We start from the raw sequence: 19,066 nt of genomic DNA on the forward strand, positions 1-19,066 counted from the left end.
ACAGATGGAGGGGAATTTTACAAGAAGTTATCTTTTGGTTAAAACCGTTTCCTTTTTTTCATTCATAGCAGTCCTGAGACTTTATTGGCATACATGGTGTATTCATAGATCAGTAAGAAAATACTACAGATAACCTTCTGCTAATGTTACGCGATTGTCACAAGCAGAGATGCCCTGTATTCTGAATAGAGCACTATGCTGTCTGCATTTCATTGTAGAATTGAATGTGAGCACTGGAATCCTCTGTAATAGGAGTGTAGGAGGTGCAGAGTTGAATTCAGCGAAGATGCAGCATTTTGCGGGGCAGGACAGCTCACAGTAATAGTATAGGCAGTTGTATGATGTAGTAAGATAATTATGTGGTTGAAAATTGCATTGATTTTTTTTAATCAATTTATTTTGTTATGTCCCTGATTTACAAACTGTCCAATTTTTGAAAGGTTAATATCTCTTATTTACAAGCAGGGTATATTTATAATTTTCATCATCATCATCACCATTTATTTATATAGCACCACTGATTTCGCAGTGGCATTATAATGTCCTATAAAAATTTTACCCTATAGGATAGATTTACTAAAGATCCTAAACATATTAGGGAATTTAGACTGTAAGCACCAATGGGGCAGGGACTGATGTGAGTTCTCTGTACAGCGCTGTAGTGGCGCTATATAAATATATGATGATAATAATGAAAAGTGGAGGTGTTGCACATAACAACCAATCAGATTCCAGCTATCATTTATCTAGTACATTCTATGAAATGATAGCTAGATTCTGATTGGTTGCTATGGGCCACACCTCCATTTTTTTCTTTTAGAAGTTTTAGTAAATCTACTCCCGCATCCTGCCTAGTTTCTAGGCTGGATGGGGGCCTCCATGACGCCATTTGTGGTGAATTGCATTATTTTGGCCCGCCCCTGGGGCATGACACAGTCGCGTCAGTGTGTTGCAGGGGGGGGGGGGAAGTGGTCCAAATGACGCCATTTTACCTCACCCCGCAGCCCTTCATCCTCACACTTCACCTCACCCCCATCGGTATGTAACGTCACTAGCCACAGTAAATTTATAGGCTGAATATTGATTAGGCCTGTACATAAAATAGTTGCCTTGGCTGTATAAAGGCATCAAGTACCCTTTAAAGTGTATCGGTCACCCGCACACAGTGCAAGTAGCCATTTTGGGGGTGTAAGTTGGCACCGCCCATAAAATGGCTGCCTTCCCTGTGGGCACCTTAAAAGTAAGAGCTTCCCACACCACCAATTAAGCTTACATATGTCTAACAACAAGACAAACAGATGACCAAACGCAAAATTAGAAAAAAATATTTATTACAACGTACTTTACAAATTTTACCGTAATTAGTTTTTCCACATATTTACACAACATAGTGTTATTCAATTCAGTTTTAAGCAAATGCTTACTGTCATTATTTACAGTCTTTTCTATGTACAACGTATCACAGATACCAGTAATAACAACCGTGAGGCAGTTAGTGCAAAGGAGGTTCCGACGCCTCAATGGTTATCTCACGATTTTGTTGTCTTTTTGACAGATACTTTTGCCAACAGTTATTCACATTACAATTGCTGATTAATATTGGGATTTTTTTTCTGATCTTTTAATTTTAGTAAAAAATATATATATATATATAAAAAAAAAAAATACTTCGCGGCCGGCAGAGCCTAATATGCACAATACCACCCTCCTTCCCCATCAGCCAACCCCCCAATAGGTTGTGTGAGATTGCATACGCATACACACTCTCGTGAGCAGAGGGGGTGGGGGACACAAAAGAAAGCACCATCTTACAACAGGACTTATTTGGTAAAGAATAGTGCAAGGAGAACAGGTGGTGTAACCCATAGCAACCAGTCAGTCAGATATTAGCTTTCTTTAGTCTCCCCACACTGTTATAAGCTGATATCTGATTGGTTGCTATGGGTTACAGCATTTGCTCTGTGCACTGTGTAATTAAATAATTAATTGTTAATAAAAAAAAAAAATGATAAACCATTAATTATGAAGTATATATATATTTTTTTTTTAAAAAAAACTATAACTTGCTCAGTACTGAACATGTGAAATGCACGGCTCTGTGGGCAGGTAAAAAAAAAATAATACATGAGGTATATATGTCATTTTCAGGCTTGCTGAGGTCTAGCCCTTTGCAAAGACGTCCTGACCGTACTGTAATATACCCAAGTAAGAATCGACTGTCTCCCTTCACTGTGGTGGGAAATTAATTTGCCTATAGATATTCCGTCAGTAACACTAGTTTTACTGTGTTTTAGATCCGGGTGTATGTAGTGAATGCAAAAAATACCCATGATGCACAGCAACCTCTCATCCACTCCTCTGCAATTTACAAAACAAACTTTGTTTTGCATTTCGCTGACTGAAAAGACATCTAAATTTAGGGGTAGATTTATCAAAGCTTCTAAGAAGGAAGAGTGGAGGTGTTGCCCATAGCAACCAATAAGATTCTAGCTATCATTTATTTATTACACTGTAGAAAGTGGTACCTCGAATCGGATTGGTTGTTATGGGCAAGAACTCCACTTTTCCTCTATAGAAGGTTTGATAAATCTAACCCCCGTCTTTCTTGTAACATAATGAAGATAAAAAACAAAATGTGTACCAAGTCTGACTCTTGCTCCAAGGGGTTGGCACTAATGAGAAACATTAGAATGTCCGTAAAACACCAATATGATGCATGGTTGGAAAAATGGTGAAGAAAATAAGTTAAGTCAGCCGCCATTCTCATTTCACTTATTGAATGCTGAGAGATCGGTCTCAAAAGGCAACGGGTAACGCCTCACGAATTGATAAGCTAAATATTGGTTCAGGCCACAAAATGTCTGCCTCCATTGTATAGGCGATGAGTCCACAAATACAACAGCAACGACTCACTTCATTGTTATGCCCCCTGGATTAACCACGTTCAAAGAATTCTAGACAACCCCCATCCCCATCCCCCAGGGCAAAAGCTCTTGCAATAGGATAATTGTTGGCAAAGTCAGAAGGGTATTTAGCTAAAGTGTAATACACACGCTCGGCTTCCACACCACAATTTCAGGGGCTTTTAGACTAATTACAAGTCCTGGGTATAGTCTTTATAAAGATGATAATACAGGCTAGAATGAGCTAGCAGAAGAAAGAGTCGAGATCGTCACAGTTCTGTGGGACGTCCGGCACCAGCTGGTCTGTGCTACTCGGTTCCTGATCCGCATAACTGGCCTGAGACGCTGCCTCAAACCAGGGGTGTAATAAGATCTCCTCTGCTGTGAGTCTCTCGGATGGTTCTTTCCTCAACAGACTCCGTATAAGGCACCTGGCTTTGGGGGAAACGTGGTCGGGGATACAGAACTGTCCGCGTCGAATTTTTGAAAAGAGGGAGCTGGGGTCCGAGTCGTGGAAAGGATAGCGTCCTACTAGCAGAGTGAAAAGCATCACGCCAAGACTCCAAACATCGGCCGATCTCCCGGAATAAGTCCCTGTTGTGTTCAGGATCTCGGGGCTGACGTAAGCCGGGCACCCGTGTTTGTCTGACAAGGCGTCATCGCCGGCTTTCATGATATGAGCATCCTCCAGGCTCTCCAATCTGAGCTGAGTCCTAAAAAACAAGAAAAAAAAAAAAAGCTTAATAATGAGCTCCCAGATAGGACTACGAATAGCAAATAAAATCATCCTATTGCTTAAAATCTACTTGGCAAGAATTTGGACTATCCGGACGTTGGATTGGAGTCTACACCGTCCGTCAAATGACCGCATCCATTTCAACAGCCAGTAGTTCATAATTAATGGGTTAACACCAAACAGGGCAGTGGGATTGCCAAAAGCAGCAGCCACATTTTCAAGTTATTTAAATGGATGAGGTCAGGGAATTAAACGGTATGAAAAGAATTTTCTTATTTTCTCTATCAGACTGAGCAGGGTAATGTATTTTTTTTGTGTGTGTCCTCAACCTGAACTCTTGTCATGCAAAGTAGCCCTAGCAGATAGGTTGGAAAAAATGACTCAAGCGGCTATACAGTCTGGCAGCAACTGGCCGGGTATCACACAAGAAGCGCGCACCTGTGCTTGCGCCACACAAAATTCCAGCCACACGATATTTCAGCGACTGAAAACGTTATTTTTTTTGTTTTGTTTTTAGCCCTTCACACTTTAAGTTATTGGCTAAAAGTGAAACTGAAACAATAAAAGAACAGGTTTTATTTTGTTTGAGTTAGTTATACATTGGTCACAGAACGCTACTGCAGAAAATCGCTGAGAGGCTGCATAATTAATTCTGCATAATGTTTCTCCAACTCTAGTTATCCTTGGACTGCTGTGATTTCCAGTCTTGGGTTATGTGCAGTTTAAACCTTTTTTTTATTTTTAAGACTAATCTGAATTTATTCTAGATCCCTCCGTCCCCGGCTTTAAACCGATCCTACAAGGCCTCCCAGCTCTTTGCACCTTGCAAGGATATAAAACTTGACATTTGGAAATACATCTGCAGAATGTCTAATACCGACCTCTGAAATCATTACCGCGACCACAAACTCACCCCTCCTCCCCTCCCCACTCTCTTTTGGCTTCGCTCTTCCCTACATCAGTTTACATACCACTGACATGACGTTTCCACATAGCCCAGATGGAACAAAAAGAACCATATGTATTTCTGCTAGGAGTGAATTTACAGCGTTCTGGCTGCAAATCTAATACCTTCTGCAATATATCACTGCCTTGTACCATTTATAAAACACTGGTATATGTAACAAATCAGTGGCCCTGGACCAATATACATGATGAAATACATCCTAAGCTGGAGCAGCACTTCCCGGCACCCCGTTTAAAACGGTTTCAACTGGACAGCAGGCAAAAATCAGCCAAAGTAAAAATAAACCTTTATGCTCTAATCCTAAGGACTCTACATCAGTGTCATATCTGACAGCACAGAGATAAGAGGTGTTAAGGATCCGTCTGCAAGAGCTTACAATCTAAAATCTGCAGGGCAACTAGCGTGTCCTTTCGTGTAATTCAGTTACCAACAACACTGCAAAATAAAATGCTTGTTTCAAGACGAACACCATGAAATTGTTTGCAAGAAAGGGGTAGAAGATCTACCAGATGTTATAGAAAGTTGGGTTATACAAACTGAGCTCACTGCTCTCTCCACCCATCGATTCATTTAATGTCCTTGGCTGGCAGAGTGACATGATCCATTAAACACTCAGAGCAATGCGTTGTGTCTGCACCACTGTCCTGCAGACAGGAAACTCACCTCTGAATGTTATGATGATTATTAATGTATATATTTAGCATGTGATGTGCGCAAGAGCCAGATAGTTGCTTTTTTTTGGTACATTTAAGTTAACACCTACAGCTGACTCTATACACAGCGTGTGGTGCATTGCAGGAGATTGTTTTGCTATGAGCGATACGAATGTAAACACACAAAACAAACAAAGCCTAATGGAAATATCAATATTTGGACGCAATATATGTGAAGGTGAAAGCGACCACAGATGCTGCTGTACGCCGTAGGTCAGGAGCGTTTTGTTTATCAAACTTTAGCTCTATTTGTTCTCAAAGCCCAAAGCAATTCCTACCAACCTCCCTGCGTAACGTCAACAATAGTCTATACTCAGCTGGACAGGTCCAGATTGAGATACAGCTGAGGGAGATAACAATGTGTTTGTGTAGGAAGCCATTTTGTGTTCTGAATCACTGTTCAGCCTATCAGAAACTAGCGATCTCACTGAGGCATGAGTGAAGCCATTTTGTGTTCTGAACAACTGTTCAGCCTATCAGAAACTAGTGATCTCACTGAGGCATGAGTGAAGCCATTTTGTGGTCTGAACCACTATTCAGCCCATGAACTCGATAGAAACTAGTGCTCTCACTGAGGTGCGAGGCACAAGGCTGCAATTTGAGGTAGCATTCAAAAGGGCTGCATTGAAATATGGCTGCCTTCTATATAAGGGGACAGGTAAACTTTAACCAAGTCTCTGGCCTAGATTTCTTACTGCTAACTGTCAGCTTGTGCTTCAAGAGCAAGGTCTCACCTCTCTTTGTCAGAGAACACAAACTTCCTTAGCTTGAGGTCTCCCAGGACGATGGAAGATCGATGACAGTGGAAAACCGCACTGATGATTTGTTTGAATAGTTTGGCTGCCTGTTCTTCCCCCAGCCTCTTACACCTCCGCACGTAGGAGTGCATGTCACCAAACTCCTTATCGAAAAACACATATGCTTTGCACTCCCCTTGAATGATCTCGACAATCCCAGTGATGTTTTGATGCCAGGGTAAATGCACATAAGGCTGTATTTTTTTCTGGTAGTGCTTTAGGGGAAAGACCTGAAAATAGAAGAAAAGCCACAAAATTAAGTCTACTGCAAACATGTGCTTTAAAGTTGTTTCAAATGCTTTGTTTAATAAAGTCCTAAGCAGCTAAGACAGTACACAAACCTACAGCATGCATAACATATGAACACCACATTAAATGCACGGCAGACATCCAGGGTTAACTTGCATAAAAAACCACCATCCTATTTTTACACCGTACACAGTGTTCAGGAGCTATAAACTCTTATTACAAGTGTGTTTTTTTTTGTATATTCCTCTTGGATGAGCTCTGTAAATTGTCATGTTACTCACTGGAAAACAGCAGTAAGCAGCAACATGTATACAAAACAGGATTATGGTTTTGCAGAGGCAGCCCGACGCTGACGTAACTTGTCAACCCCAATTAAAAATCATTAAAATAAGTCAGTTGTGAAAGAACGTGGTCATGCTAGTTACAATGTATGTATGGGGAGAGGCGGGGGGGAGGGGGGTAAATTAAAAGTGCAACCGGTGAACTGTCTGAGCAATTATAAACCATCTGCCTGACACAAACCTGTAACATGTTTAAATGCCCTGTCCTTTTAATGATCATATGTATGGAGGGGGATGGGAGGGGGATGGGGGGGGGTCAGGGGCTGGACTGATCATTGCAGAGTTATGAAGATCCTTTTTCCTGTATAGAGAATGAGAGGTGTCTGGTTCAGTAGGCTCCACACACCTATACCATTGCAACATTAGAAGATGGAAAAAAAAGTAGACGCCTATTATTTTATTTAAGGTTAAAGACTATTTGAGGCCAAGCTATATGCTAATTGAAGCACAGTGCTTAGAATACAGGCTTTCTCTGAACATGGGGGTAAGTAAGGTGACGGCAGTGTGTACAATCTGATAATCCCATAGAGGAATATAGGAAGAGCCCCCAATTATATCAGTATGATGCAATAAATCTCACTACACGGTAAAATAAACTTGGGTGGCTCCCTCCAGTTGACTAGGCATTGCTGAGACCTTTAGTTCCTCAACAGCTGGGAAGCCACAGGTTGCCTACTTCTGCAGTAAATGGACAGAAAGAGTGGGACGATGCCCCATTAGGAAGTCTATGTCTTCGTTTCTAGAGATAGGAGCTCACTGTCCCTGAAGAAGTAATCACTTAACTAAGAGCTTAAACAGGGACCTCCTGGGACAACACAGGAAGCCAAGAATGGATCCCATGAGACACCACAGGGAACAAAACACAGTGCACCCCCCAGGAGCCCTCTGAGACAGGGGGGCAATCAGGATGAGACAGCTGACCACCATGAGAGCTGTGTCCCTGGTCTCACTTGGGACAGTGCACATAACAGACTGCTCTCCCATGTAACAGTGTATAAGAGGCTGGTTCCCTTTGGATCCAACTCCAAAACTACAGACAGCATTTGGTGTTTCCATGAGATTACAGACAGCAATATGTGGGGTCACCCTTCTTTTGGGGGTTCCCAACTGGTCCCCATGATACAAAGCAGACAGGAAAATGGGGTCCAGCACTGCATATAAAAACTAAAATCACCTTTCCAATGGGGTCCCCCTGAGACTCTGCATTCAGCAGACTGGAGTTTGGGGTCCCCCAGACTACACAGTGTGGTCCATTTAGCCCTGGGCTCACCTTGCACTGCAGCTCCTCTCCAGTGTGTAGATTGAGGGCTCTGGACACGTTCTCCCGGTCCCCAGCGGGTAGCAGCAGGTAGTTCCCTATACAGGTAGGTCCTTGGTGTTGGGGGGACGCGCTGTGCAGAGCCGGGGGGTGAGGGGAGCCGGGAGAGGGCAGCAACCCGCTGTCTGGGGGGGACTCGCTGAGCCGGGGGCACTTTGCAGGGGGCTCATCGCTTTCCAGCAGCCTCTTGGAGTGAGGGGCTCTGCAAGGAGCCAGCCCGGGGGCCCCCAGCCGGCTCTGTCTCTGCACGTTGGCAATCATAGGGGGAGGCGAGGAGAACAAAAGAGCCTTAAAGAGAAGTAGTCATCCACCAGGATTGCAGAGTCCCAGCCGGTGCTAGCAGCAGTGTGCACACTGTGTATTCATCCAGTGCACGTGTTGTGTGCCCAGTCCTGGTGCTTGGGGGTCCTTAGTGGTGCAGAGAGATGCACAGTGTGTGAGCTCTTGAGTGCATCTGTCTTCCAGCAGCTCTGTGATCACACATAGTTATTACAATGTACCCTCCTCCTGTGTGACTGAGAGACACACACTCACCATGTACCCTCCCCTCCTGTGACTCACCCCCTGACACACTGTGTGTGTATTGTATGGGGACCCGCCTCTAAGGGCTTGTGCAACACATTAATAATCACATTACAGTCTCTCCCCATCATGGAAAGAGGAGGAGATTGCTGGAGGGAGACAAGTCCCTCTTGCATCATACCTCTCACTCACTTCTCATTGCAAGGGACCGGGTTACCTTCATTTTCATCATTCATAACCGCTGACTGATAGCAAAACAGTGCTCACAGATCTCTCTCTGCATGGGAAACTATTGCACACTGCTTTGCAGAATTGCACTTTTCACACTGTTTGCAAGAGTTAACACACAGGTTGCCACAGAGGAACTGCAGGCTTAGCTTTTAACAGATTAGTTGCAAAATAAGATCGCTGTTCAAAGTGAAAATCAATTTTTTTTAAGTAAAATTATATATGTTTCTAAATGGTAAAACTGTAACGATCTTAAATGAAAGTTTGGTGAAATGAAGGAAGGCAGTTACACTAAGTATCCACTAGAGGGAGTAAAGAGCTCAGACACTACTAGGATGTGACAGTGGAATGCAAGGAGGTCACATTAACTTGAAATGTTACATTTAGTTTGTGAGGATTTTACAGGATCTATGCACAGCAGGACACATAAAACAAGTACTTTCTGTAGCACCCAATTGTGTTTGCACTGTTAATATAACGTCCATGTTTTGCTTTGTTTTGTTGTAAGCACATAAACAGCAAACTGCCAGGATAATAAAGATGCAGATTGCTGGTACTGTATTTCCTCTGTTGGACACATGTCGGGTGCAGTTGCCAACTTGTTTTTAGTATTATATTTTGTTATATATATTTATGTGCAAGCCCCTGTAATCCCATTGCCTATCATGACCATATATAATAATAATAATAATAATAATAAAAAATGGACATTGGATGACATGGTGTAATTTGAATTAAGTGGGACCCAAGGCTTTACAGTAGACCACATAACAACGCTGCAGGATCTCATACAAGTCTCGTGCACCAATACCCGTTACAGAAGAGAATCCTATTGGAGACTTGAGGACTTTCATTGAAAAAAAAAAAAAAAAATCATCTTGCAGTTTGTTTATTGAGCTTGTGATGTACAATGACTTGCAAAAGTATTCAACAAAAAGTCAGATTTGCCTGTATTACAAATGACACACAGATTGCTCCAGACAGTATTTGTGTTGCGAACCAATTGGCTCTTAAAGTAAATTTTCAAATTCATAATTCAAAATTTGTCTGCAGATTTTTTCCTTTTTTTTTTTAAACTAAAAAATGCTAATTGCATAAGTGTTCAACCCCATACAGTAGTATTTGGTAGAACCACCTTTTGCTGCAATAACAGCATTAAGTCTGTTGGGGTATGTTTCCACCAGGTTTGAGAGCAATTTTTGACCATTCTTCCTTCACTTTAAATTTCAACACGTGGGTTCAGCAACCAATTTAATCCAAAACAGTCCACACTGAACTCCACAGAGGAAGACGCTACAGTCTGGTAGCCGTGGATAAACCTTATATTGCATATTTTCCAGGTTAGTGGAGCAATGGACTGAGCAGTGGAAGATAGTGATGGACAGGTGAATCGTCCTACACCATGCTCTCGACAAATGGACGAGTGCACATGGCCTCAAACTGAAGAACTCTACAGTCCTGAGTGTTTGTTTCCAAGAGTGATTGGTTCTAGTGGGTCCTTCATGTTGTGGGATGCATTTAAGGGTTGGGTACAGTTGAACAATGCTTGTAACCTGGGCTACGGGGGCCTCCATTCCCCCATGAGGCCCCCAATGTGAGCCGCATAGTCTTACTCTCGCGTGATCTCCTCAGTAAACAGATTACTGAGCGCCGGGGACGGATGACTGCAGTGAAAGTGCTCAGCAGCATTGATCGGGCCGGGGGCGACCACCCCCCCGGACCAATCAATAATGCTGCTGAGAACTTTGAAGGGCCCCCTGGATGCCCGAGGTCCCTGGGCTGTAGCCCAGTTAAATCTCGGGTTAATCCGGCCCTGCTCGTAACCCTGGCAAGGAGGAGGTCTACAAATAAAAGGCGAATGTAGCAAAACCCGATTTTAATTTAAACACTTACCTTAAAAGCGACGGGGCAGATCTCCGATGGGACCACCAGGCTGACCAAATGGAGAGGTGTCCGTCAGTACAGTTTGACGTCATTGCGACATGTGTCAATGTTAATTTAAAGGGGCAATGCCGGGACCACGCAGGTTAAGTGTTTAAACACTTAACCTGCAGTCTATTAGTTCTAGAGAAAGGACCAGTTAGCAACAGGCAATAACTTCCTAATATTCCCCAGCTAGTATTTTCTTCCTCATTTTATTTCAGTCACGTCAAGCTATACGTTACGTTTGCAATCCCTAAATAGAATTATCCAGAAATTTAGATAACTATAACAGATCTTTTACGGTTTATCATCAAGTAGCGCAGTGCGCGTGTCCGTGGCATCAAACGTACTAATATCAACGAGTGATCCGACTCCTGAAATACTTGTCCAACGCTACTGATTCCCGCTGGCATGTGTATACACAATACGCCTCGTCTGCTCAGGCAGATAAATAACAGGCGTCTGCTAGTCCTGTGTAAAGCAGATATATTCCAGCAGAATATTTCACTGTTACAGAGATATCTGTGAGGAAAGACTCCGGGAACTGAATATAATTGGCGATGGCAGCTTCTCAGAGGAAGTTGTCCAATCATTTATTTTTTTTTTGTAAAAATATTCCCACGGTTGATAATAAGATTTGCAACATTTTGTTCATTTTTCCCGTGTCAGTTTTTTTGTTTCGCAGAATAAGGTTAGGTACACACTGGAGGTGTATCCGACCAATCTGTTATCTACAACGTTTGTACCTACGACCGAAGGTGCGACCGGTCAGGTGATTGTTGCATACGCACTACAAACAATTTACCTTCAGATCTGTGCTCTTCATCTGGTCCTCTAGTCATTTAGAGAATGACAGCACAATATACATTCATTCGTTCCTGACACACATGTATCCACATGTCATAACGAATTTCGTTAGCTTGTGTGACTCTGAAACTAAATATTCAGTCTCAGAACGAAGGAACAAATTATTGCATCTACAGCACTCTCTACATTAAGTCACCGGGACATGTTCATTGCCGGTATCGGCTGAAAAGACCATGACTCTGTAAACTCTATGGAGATCGTGATAGTGAGTGCAAACACACTGCAGGATCAGAAGGCAGTTGGAATGAGATTATTAAACAGTACGACCAACAAAATGAAACAACAATCGGCACTTTAGCACAACTGTCGTCAGGGCCATCTTAACAACATTATGGGCCCCCGTGCAAAGCAATGCACTGGGGTCCCTAGATATAGATATAGATATATAGATGTATACAGATACAGATATAGATATATATAGATAGAGAGAGATAGATGTACTTGCTCAGTGACCCTTGTAGGTTTTTTTTGCAGGTTTTTTTCTTTTGCAGGATTATTTATTCTCATTAAGAGCCGTGCCTATGGGGCCCCCTTGCCCGTGGGGCCCCCGGGCAGCTGCCCATCGTGCCCAATGGAAAAGATGACCCTGACTGTCGTTCATCGACAGCCGAGCGGTCGTTCATCAGGTGATTGGCCCGATAATTGGCTTAAAAACTTCCAGTGTGTACTTAGCCTTACAATATTGTTGCAAACGTGCACAATAAAACAATTGTAGTATATTGTATTGAATAATGAAGGGAAAGGGGGTGAGAGAGAGCCCAGGCAATTGTCTTTTCAAACTGAATTCATACATGTCAGCTGAAATCTCCAGCTCACATGTAGATAGGTTAGAAACAATATTCGCATATGCTTCTACATGTCTATATTGCTTTTGGCATTTTATGTATTCACCTGACACTTGTGCTACTGTCATTAAGAGCCATTACCCATAGGCAAACCGAGGGTGGGGTTGCCTAGTGCCTGGAAAGCGCTCTCCAAGCCTGGGGCACTGTATAATTGAGGTGGCTGGACCCTGCCCCCGCTTCACACGGCTCTGCTTGAAAAGGAAGAGCTGCACGCACCTAACAGTAGTGCACACAGCATTGCCCATGTATATTATGGGGATAGGAAGAGTTGGAGAGCAGCCAAGCACTGTCTAAAATTATAGCCACGCCCCCATGCATGCTGGTCACGCCCACTGGCAGCGTGGTGTGGAAACCCCCCTCTACAAATCCTGCGTTTGCCCCTGTTACCTTTGTTTTTATTTTAGATTTTATTTAGGATTTAAACTTTTTTCTGTTCGCTAACAGTGATGCATTAAAGGTCTATTTTTTTTACTAACATTGCATTAAGGTCCAACATTCAGCCTACACTACAGCAACCAGACACTGGTTTTCATTGTCTAACTTGCAATAGACAGATAACAGCTTATTACTTTCCTGTTGCTGTTGTTCAGTGCAAATTTTGCATATAAATAGAATTAGCAATTGAGCCCTATTGTATTAAGACATCAGGTGGTAAATGTGTATTCAATGTGTTTGTGCATTTTCTATTCTTCTGTTAAATTACTCACTAAAGTTACTTTGTTGTAGTAAGGACTGTATCTAATTTATAAACTATAGGCACCTTGATGAAAACTGGTGCACAAGTAATTGTCCAAAATCTACAACAACCAATCAGCTTCTGTCTTTTTTTTTTGTTACAGTACAAATTTAGAAAATGAAAGCAAACATCTGATTGCTAGCTCCTTGTGCAAAGTTTTCACCAAGTATCTGTTGTTGGTGTGTAAAATATTTTTAAGACAGTTGCTTCTTGCTCGATTTTAGATGGAAAAAATTTATTTTGAATAAATAAAGCAAAGATAATCCCGGCAGGTCCGCTTACAGTAGGTGCTCTGCACTCACGTATACGGGTTAGGACGCGGTGTCACATTTTCATCACACTGATATGCATTGAGTCATCTGCCTCAATTACACTCATATAGAGTCATTTATAACTATTATTAACATGTATTTAGCGCTAGCTTACAGCCTTGCTTTACAACAGGCAACAAACAGTAATAAAACAAGATAGGCTATCGACAAACAGACATAGAGGTAAGAGGGTCCTGCTCATGAGCTTACAATCTATAGGACAATGGGAGCATGATGCGTGAGGGTCAGTGCTACAGATTGGTCCAGCCAGATGGTGAAGGGGAAAGTGTTTAGTGGAGATATATCACCAGTCACACAGCAAGGTTGGTTTCGGGGTCAGAGGGCTGTTTGAGCATAGAAAGATAATAAGTGTAAGCTTTGAGTGCACCGTGTAGAGGCGCGGTAATCAGGTACAATAAGCCTGGGAGGTTACTTTGGTTCACGGATTTTACAAGCTTCCTAAAGAGGTGAGTTCTCAGGGAATGTTTGAAATGGTTATAATGCAAATCCAAGATTAAACACACGCCTGACGGAGTTTAACCACATATCTATATTATTATTATTATTATTATTATTATTATTATTATTATTATTTTTATTATTATTAATAATGTTTATTTATTGATCTGCTTTACAAATGGGAATATACACACAGTGAAGCTGGGTACACACTACAGGTTTTTCAGCGGATTATCGGGCCAATCACACGATAAACGACCGTTCGGCCCAATATTGCATTAGTGTGTAGACTCCAACAATGAACGATTATCGTTCCAAAGCTCATCGTATCGTTTCATTTGATTTTTAAAACTGAACTGAAAATCTCATTCAATAATGGATCGATGTCGTTCCAATCCTGCAGTGACTATACACTCAGGACCAGCAGTGTCCATAGATCTCTATGGAGTGTGCAGAGTCACTCAGGACCGGCAGTGTCCATAGATCTCTATGGAGTGTGCAGAGTCACTCAGGACCGGCAGTGTCCATAGATCTCTATGGAGTGTGCAGAGTCACTCAGGACCGGCAGTGTCCATAGATCTCTATGGAGTGTGCAGAGTCACTCAGGACCGGCAGTGTCCATAGATCTCTATGGAGGGTGTAGAGTCACTCAGGACCAGCAGTGTCCATAGAACTCTATGGAGTGTGCAGAGTCACTCAGGACCGGCAGTGTCCATAGATCTCTATGGAGTGTGCAGAGTCACTCAGGACCGGCAGTGTCCATAGATCTCTATGGAGGGTGTAGAGTCACTCAGGACCAGCAGTGTCCATAGAACTCTATGGAGTGTGCAGAGTCACTCAGGACCGGCAGTGTCCATAGATCTCTATGGAGTGTGCAGAGTCACTCAGGACCGGCAGTGTCCATAGATCTCTATGGAGTGTGCAGAGTCACTCAGGACCAGCAGTGTCCATAGATCTCTATGGAGTGTGCAGAGTCACTCAGGACCGGCAGTGTCCATAGATCTCTATGGAGTGTGCAGAGTCACTCAGGACCGGCAGTGTCCATAGATCTCTATGGAGTGTGCAGAGTCACTCAGGACCGGCAGTGTCCATAGATCTCTATGGAGTGTGCAGAGTCACCCAGGACCGGCAGTGTCCATAGATCTCTATGGAGTGTGCAGAGTCACCCAGGACCGGCAGTGTCCATAGATCTCTATGGAGTGTGCAGAGTCACTCAGGGCCGGCAGTGTCCATAGATCTCTATGGAGTGTGCAGAGTCACCCAGGACCGGCAGTGTCCATAGATCTCTATGGAGTGTGCAGAGTCACTCAGGATCGGCAGTGTCCATAGATCTCTATGGAGTGCGCAGAATCACCCAGGACCGGCAGTGTCCATAGATCTCTATGAAGTGTGCAGAGTCACTCAGGACCAGCAGTGTCCATAGATCTCTATGGAGTGTGCAGAGTCACTCAGGACCGGCAGTGTCCATAGATCTCTATGGAGTGTGCAGAGTCACTCAGGACCGGCAGTGTCCATAGATCTCTATGGAGTGTGCGGAGTCACCCAGGACCGGCAGTGTCCATAGATCTCTATGGAGTGTGCAGAGTCACTCACCACCGGCAGTGTCCATAGATCTCTATGGAGTGTGCGGAGTCACTCAGGACCGGCAGTGTCCATAGATCTCTATGGAGTGCACAGAGTCACTCAGGACCAGCAGTGTCCATAGATCTCTATGGAGTGTGCAGAGTCACTCAGGACCGGCAGTGTCCATAGATCTCTATGGAGTGTGCAGAGTCACTCAGGACCGGCAGTGTCCATAGATCTCTATGGAGTGTGCAGAGTCACTCAGGACCGGCAGTGTCCATAGATCTCTATGGAGTGTGCGGAGTCACTCAGGACCGGCAGTGTCCATAGATCTCTATGGAGTGTGCGGAGTCACTCAGGACCGGCAGTGTCCATAGATCTCTATGGAGTGTGCAGAGTCACCCAGGACCGGCAGTGTCCATAGATCTCTATGGAGTGTGCAGAATCACCCAGGACCGGCAGTGTCCATAGATCTCTATGGAGTGTGCAGAATCACCCAGGACCAGCAGTGTCCATAGATCTCTATGGTTTGTGCATCACTAGATGTGATTTGTTTTGGTGCCATAAAATATGATCATGGGAACTACACACTCTTACAATATCTGAGCAAACGGTCGTTTATCGTGTGTTCTGCGCGATAATTGTATAATTGTATAGATGTGAACCCAGTTTAAGACAACATGATCCGTAGATTACATCAAAGGATCCCAGGCTGCAGTAACAACTTCAATTACGTGCTGGGCCATTGAAACAGAAGTACATGTCAAACGTACAACAAGAGAAAAAGTGCAAGATACAGATAAACAAGACTCTATAATTTAAAGTAATTATTTGGGATTTGGTTGCAACATGTGTCTCCACCTAAGATAAACAATGGATAATTGTTCACGGCAAGATGCAGACTTGGAAGGCAATACTCAGACACACTGCTGCAGCTGCTGAAGGTTTTCTATTCGAAATAGGTCCTTTTGTATTCACTGTCTGGTGAGAAGGATCAGTCAGTGTATGTTAATGTCCTGTGTCTATTCTGTGGTTGTTCTAGTATGGACACCAGTCTGGATTAATGATTATAATCATGAATACACTTAACTCATCATTCAGTTTCGTATTTGGTTAGAATGATTCAATTCATGATTCAATTTATGATTCATGATTCGGTTCATGATTCATGATTCAATTCATGATTCAAGTCATGATTCATAATTCATGATTCATTTCATGATTCATGATTTAATTCACGATTCATGATTCAATTCAATTCATGATTCATGATTCGATTCATGATTCATTATTCAATTCATGATACAATTTATGATTCATGATTCAATTCAATTCATGATTCATGATTCAATTCATGATTCATTTCATGATTCAATTCATGATTCAATTAATGATTCATGATTCAATTCATGATTCATGATTCGATTCAAGATTCATGATTCGATTCATGATTCAATTCATGATTCATGATTCAGTTCATGATTCAATTCATGATTCATTTCATGATTCATGATTTAATTCCCGATTCATGATTCATGATTCGATTCATGATTCAATTCATAATTCATGATTCGATTCAAGATTCATGATTCAATTCATGATTCGATTCATGAATTATGATTCATGATTTAATTCATGATTCATTTCATGATTCATGATTCAATTCATGATTCATTTCATGATTCAATTCATGATTTAATTCATGATTCGATTCATGATTCATTTCATGATTCATTTCATGATTCATGATTCAATTCATGATTCATTTCATGATTCATGATTCAATTCATGATTCATTTCATGATTCATGATTCAATTCATGATTCATTTCATGATTTATGATTCGATTCATGATTCAATTCATGATTCATGATTCATTTCATGATTCATGATTCGATTCATGATTCATTTCATGATTCATGATTCAATTCATGATTCATTTCATGATTCATGATTCGATTCATGATTCATTTCATGATTCAATTCATGATTCATGATTCAATTCATGATTCATTTCATGATTCATGATTGAATTCATGATTCATGATTCATTTCATGATTCATGATTCGATTCATGATTCATTTCATGATTCATGATTCAATTCATGATTCGATTCATGATTCATTTCATGATTCATGATTTATGATTCATTTCATGATTCATGATTCAATTCATGATTCATGATTCATTTCATGATTCATGATTTGATTCATGATTTATGATTCATTTCATGATTCATGATTCAATTCATGATTCATGATTGGATTCATGATTCATTTCATGATTCATGATTCAATTCATGATTCATGATTCATTTCATGATTCATGATTTATGATTCAATTCATGATTCATGATTCAATTCATGATTCATGATTCAATTCATGATTCATGATTCAATTCATGATTCATGATTCAATTCATGATTCATGATTCGATTCATTTCATGATTCATGATTCAATTCATGATTCATTTCATGATTCATGATTTTATTCATGATTTATGATTCATTTCATGATTCAATTCATGATTCATGATTCAATTCATGATTCATGATTCAATTCACCCCCATGACTCTGTAACCTGTAATTTCATGATTCATGATTTGATTCATGATTTATGATTCATTTCATGATTCATGATTCAATTCATGATTCATGATTGGATTCATGATTCATTTTATGATTCATGATTCAATTCATGATTCATGATTCATTTCATGATTCATGATTTATGATTCATTTCATGATTCATGATTTAATTCATGATTCATGATTCAATTCATGATTCATGATTCAATTCATGATTCATGATTCATTTCATGATTCATGATTCGATTCATTTCATGATTCAATTCATGATTCATTTCATGATTCATGATTTGATTCATGATTTATGATTCATTTCATGATTCAATTCATGATTCATGATTCATTTCATGATTCATGATTCGATTCATTTCATGATTCATGATTCAATTCATGATTCATTTCATGATTCATGATTTGATTCATGATTTATGATTCATTTCATGATTCAATTCATGATTCATTTCATGATTCATGATTTGATTCATGATTTATGATTCATTTCATGATTCAATTCATGATTCATGATTCAATTCATGATTCATGATTCAATTCACCCCCATGACTCTGTAACCTCTATGGAGATCGTGATGGTGAGTGTATACACACTGCAGGATCGGAGGTTGATTGGAACGAGATTATCAAACATGCCGAACAACCAAATGAAACGACAGTCGGCACTTTGGAATGACTGTCGTTCATCATGTAAGTATACATATTAATGTGATATGTGGCCGAGCGGTCGTTTATCGGGTGAATGGCCCGATGGCTGAAAAACCTGTAGTGTGTACTTAGCCTAACCACTTGGTCAATGCCTATAAATGAGACACCCAAGGAACACATACTTCTCAGACATAGGATGCAAATAAAGACTTCATTTAGGAACCACAGATGTTGATGTTTAGGAACAAGGTCAAGATAGATGGTACATAATCTACTTTAGGGTACCAGACAACATAGGTGGTACTAAATCATCATCATGGTAACAATATAGGTGGCA

General features: G+C 41.4%; 1 protein-coding gene across 2 annotated transcripts; it reads right to left on the reverse strand.

Moving 5' to 3' along the window:
* Positions 1–1,314: 1,314 nt before the first annotated feature.
* Positions 1,315–8,545, reverse strand: TRIB1 (tribbles pseudokinase 1). Of its 2 annotated transcripts, none has more exons than XM_075211715.1 (3): positions 7,977–8,545; positions 6,054–6,346; positions 1,315–3,616 (listed from the first exon to the last, which is right to left on the reverse strand). In XM_075211715.1, the coding sequence occupies exons 1-3, from the start codon at positions 8,283–8,285 to the stop codon at positions 3,148–3,150; spliced, it is 1,071 nt and encodes a 356-aa protein (XP_075067816.1). In that variant the 5' UTR covers positions 8,286–8,545; the 3' UTR covers positions 1,315–3,147. The 2 variants fall into 2 exon arrangements, with proteins under 2 accessions (XP_075067816.1, XP_075067818.1); XM_075211717.1 differs by lacking the exon at positions 7,977–8,545 and adding an exon at positions 7,881–7,951.
* Positions 8,546–19,066: the final 10,521 nt, after the last annotated feature.

Source organism: Mixophyes fleayi, chromosome 5 (genome assembly GCF_038048845.1).
Source record: "Mixophyes fleayi isolate aMixFle1 chromosome 5, aMixFle1.hap1, whole genome shotgun sequence".
In the NCBI taxonomy this organism is placed as follows: Eukaryota; Metazoa; Chordata; class Amphibia; order Anura; family Limnodynastidae; genus Mixophyes; species Mixophyes fleayi.

What these genes read in the sequence shown, in the direction of transcription:
- TRIB1 (XM_075211715.1), bottom strand. Translation starts at nt 8,285, where the DNA reads ATGATTGCCAACGTGCAGAGACAGAGCCGGCTGGGGGCCCCCGGGCTG. An exon ending in GAGAGGAGCTGCAGTGCAAG is followed by an intron (nt 6,347 to 7,976) that starts GTGAGCCCAGGG and finishes TTCTATTTTCAG; the next exon opens with GTCTTTCCCCTAAAGCACTA. An exon ending in GTGTTCTCTGACAAAGAGAG is followed by an intron (nt 3,617 to 6,053) that starts GTGAGACCTTGC and finishes CTTGTTTTTTAG; the next exon opens with GACTCAGCTCAGATTGGAGA.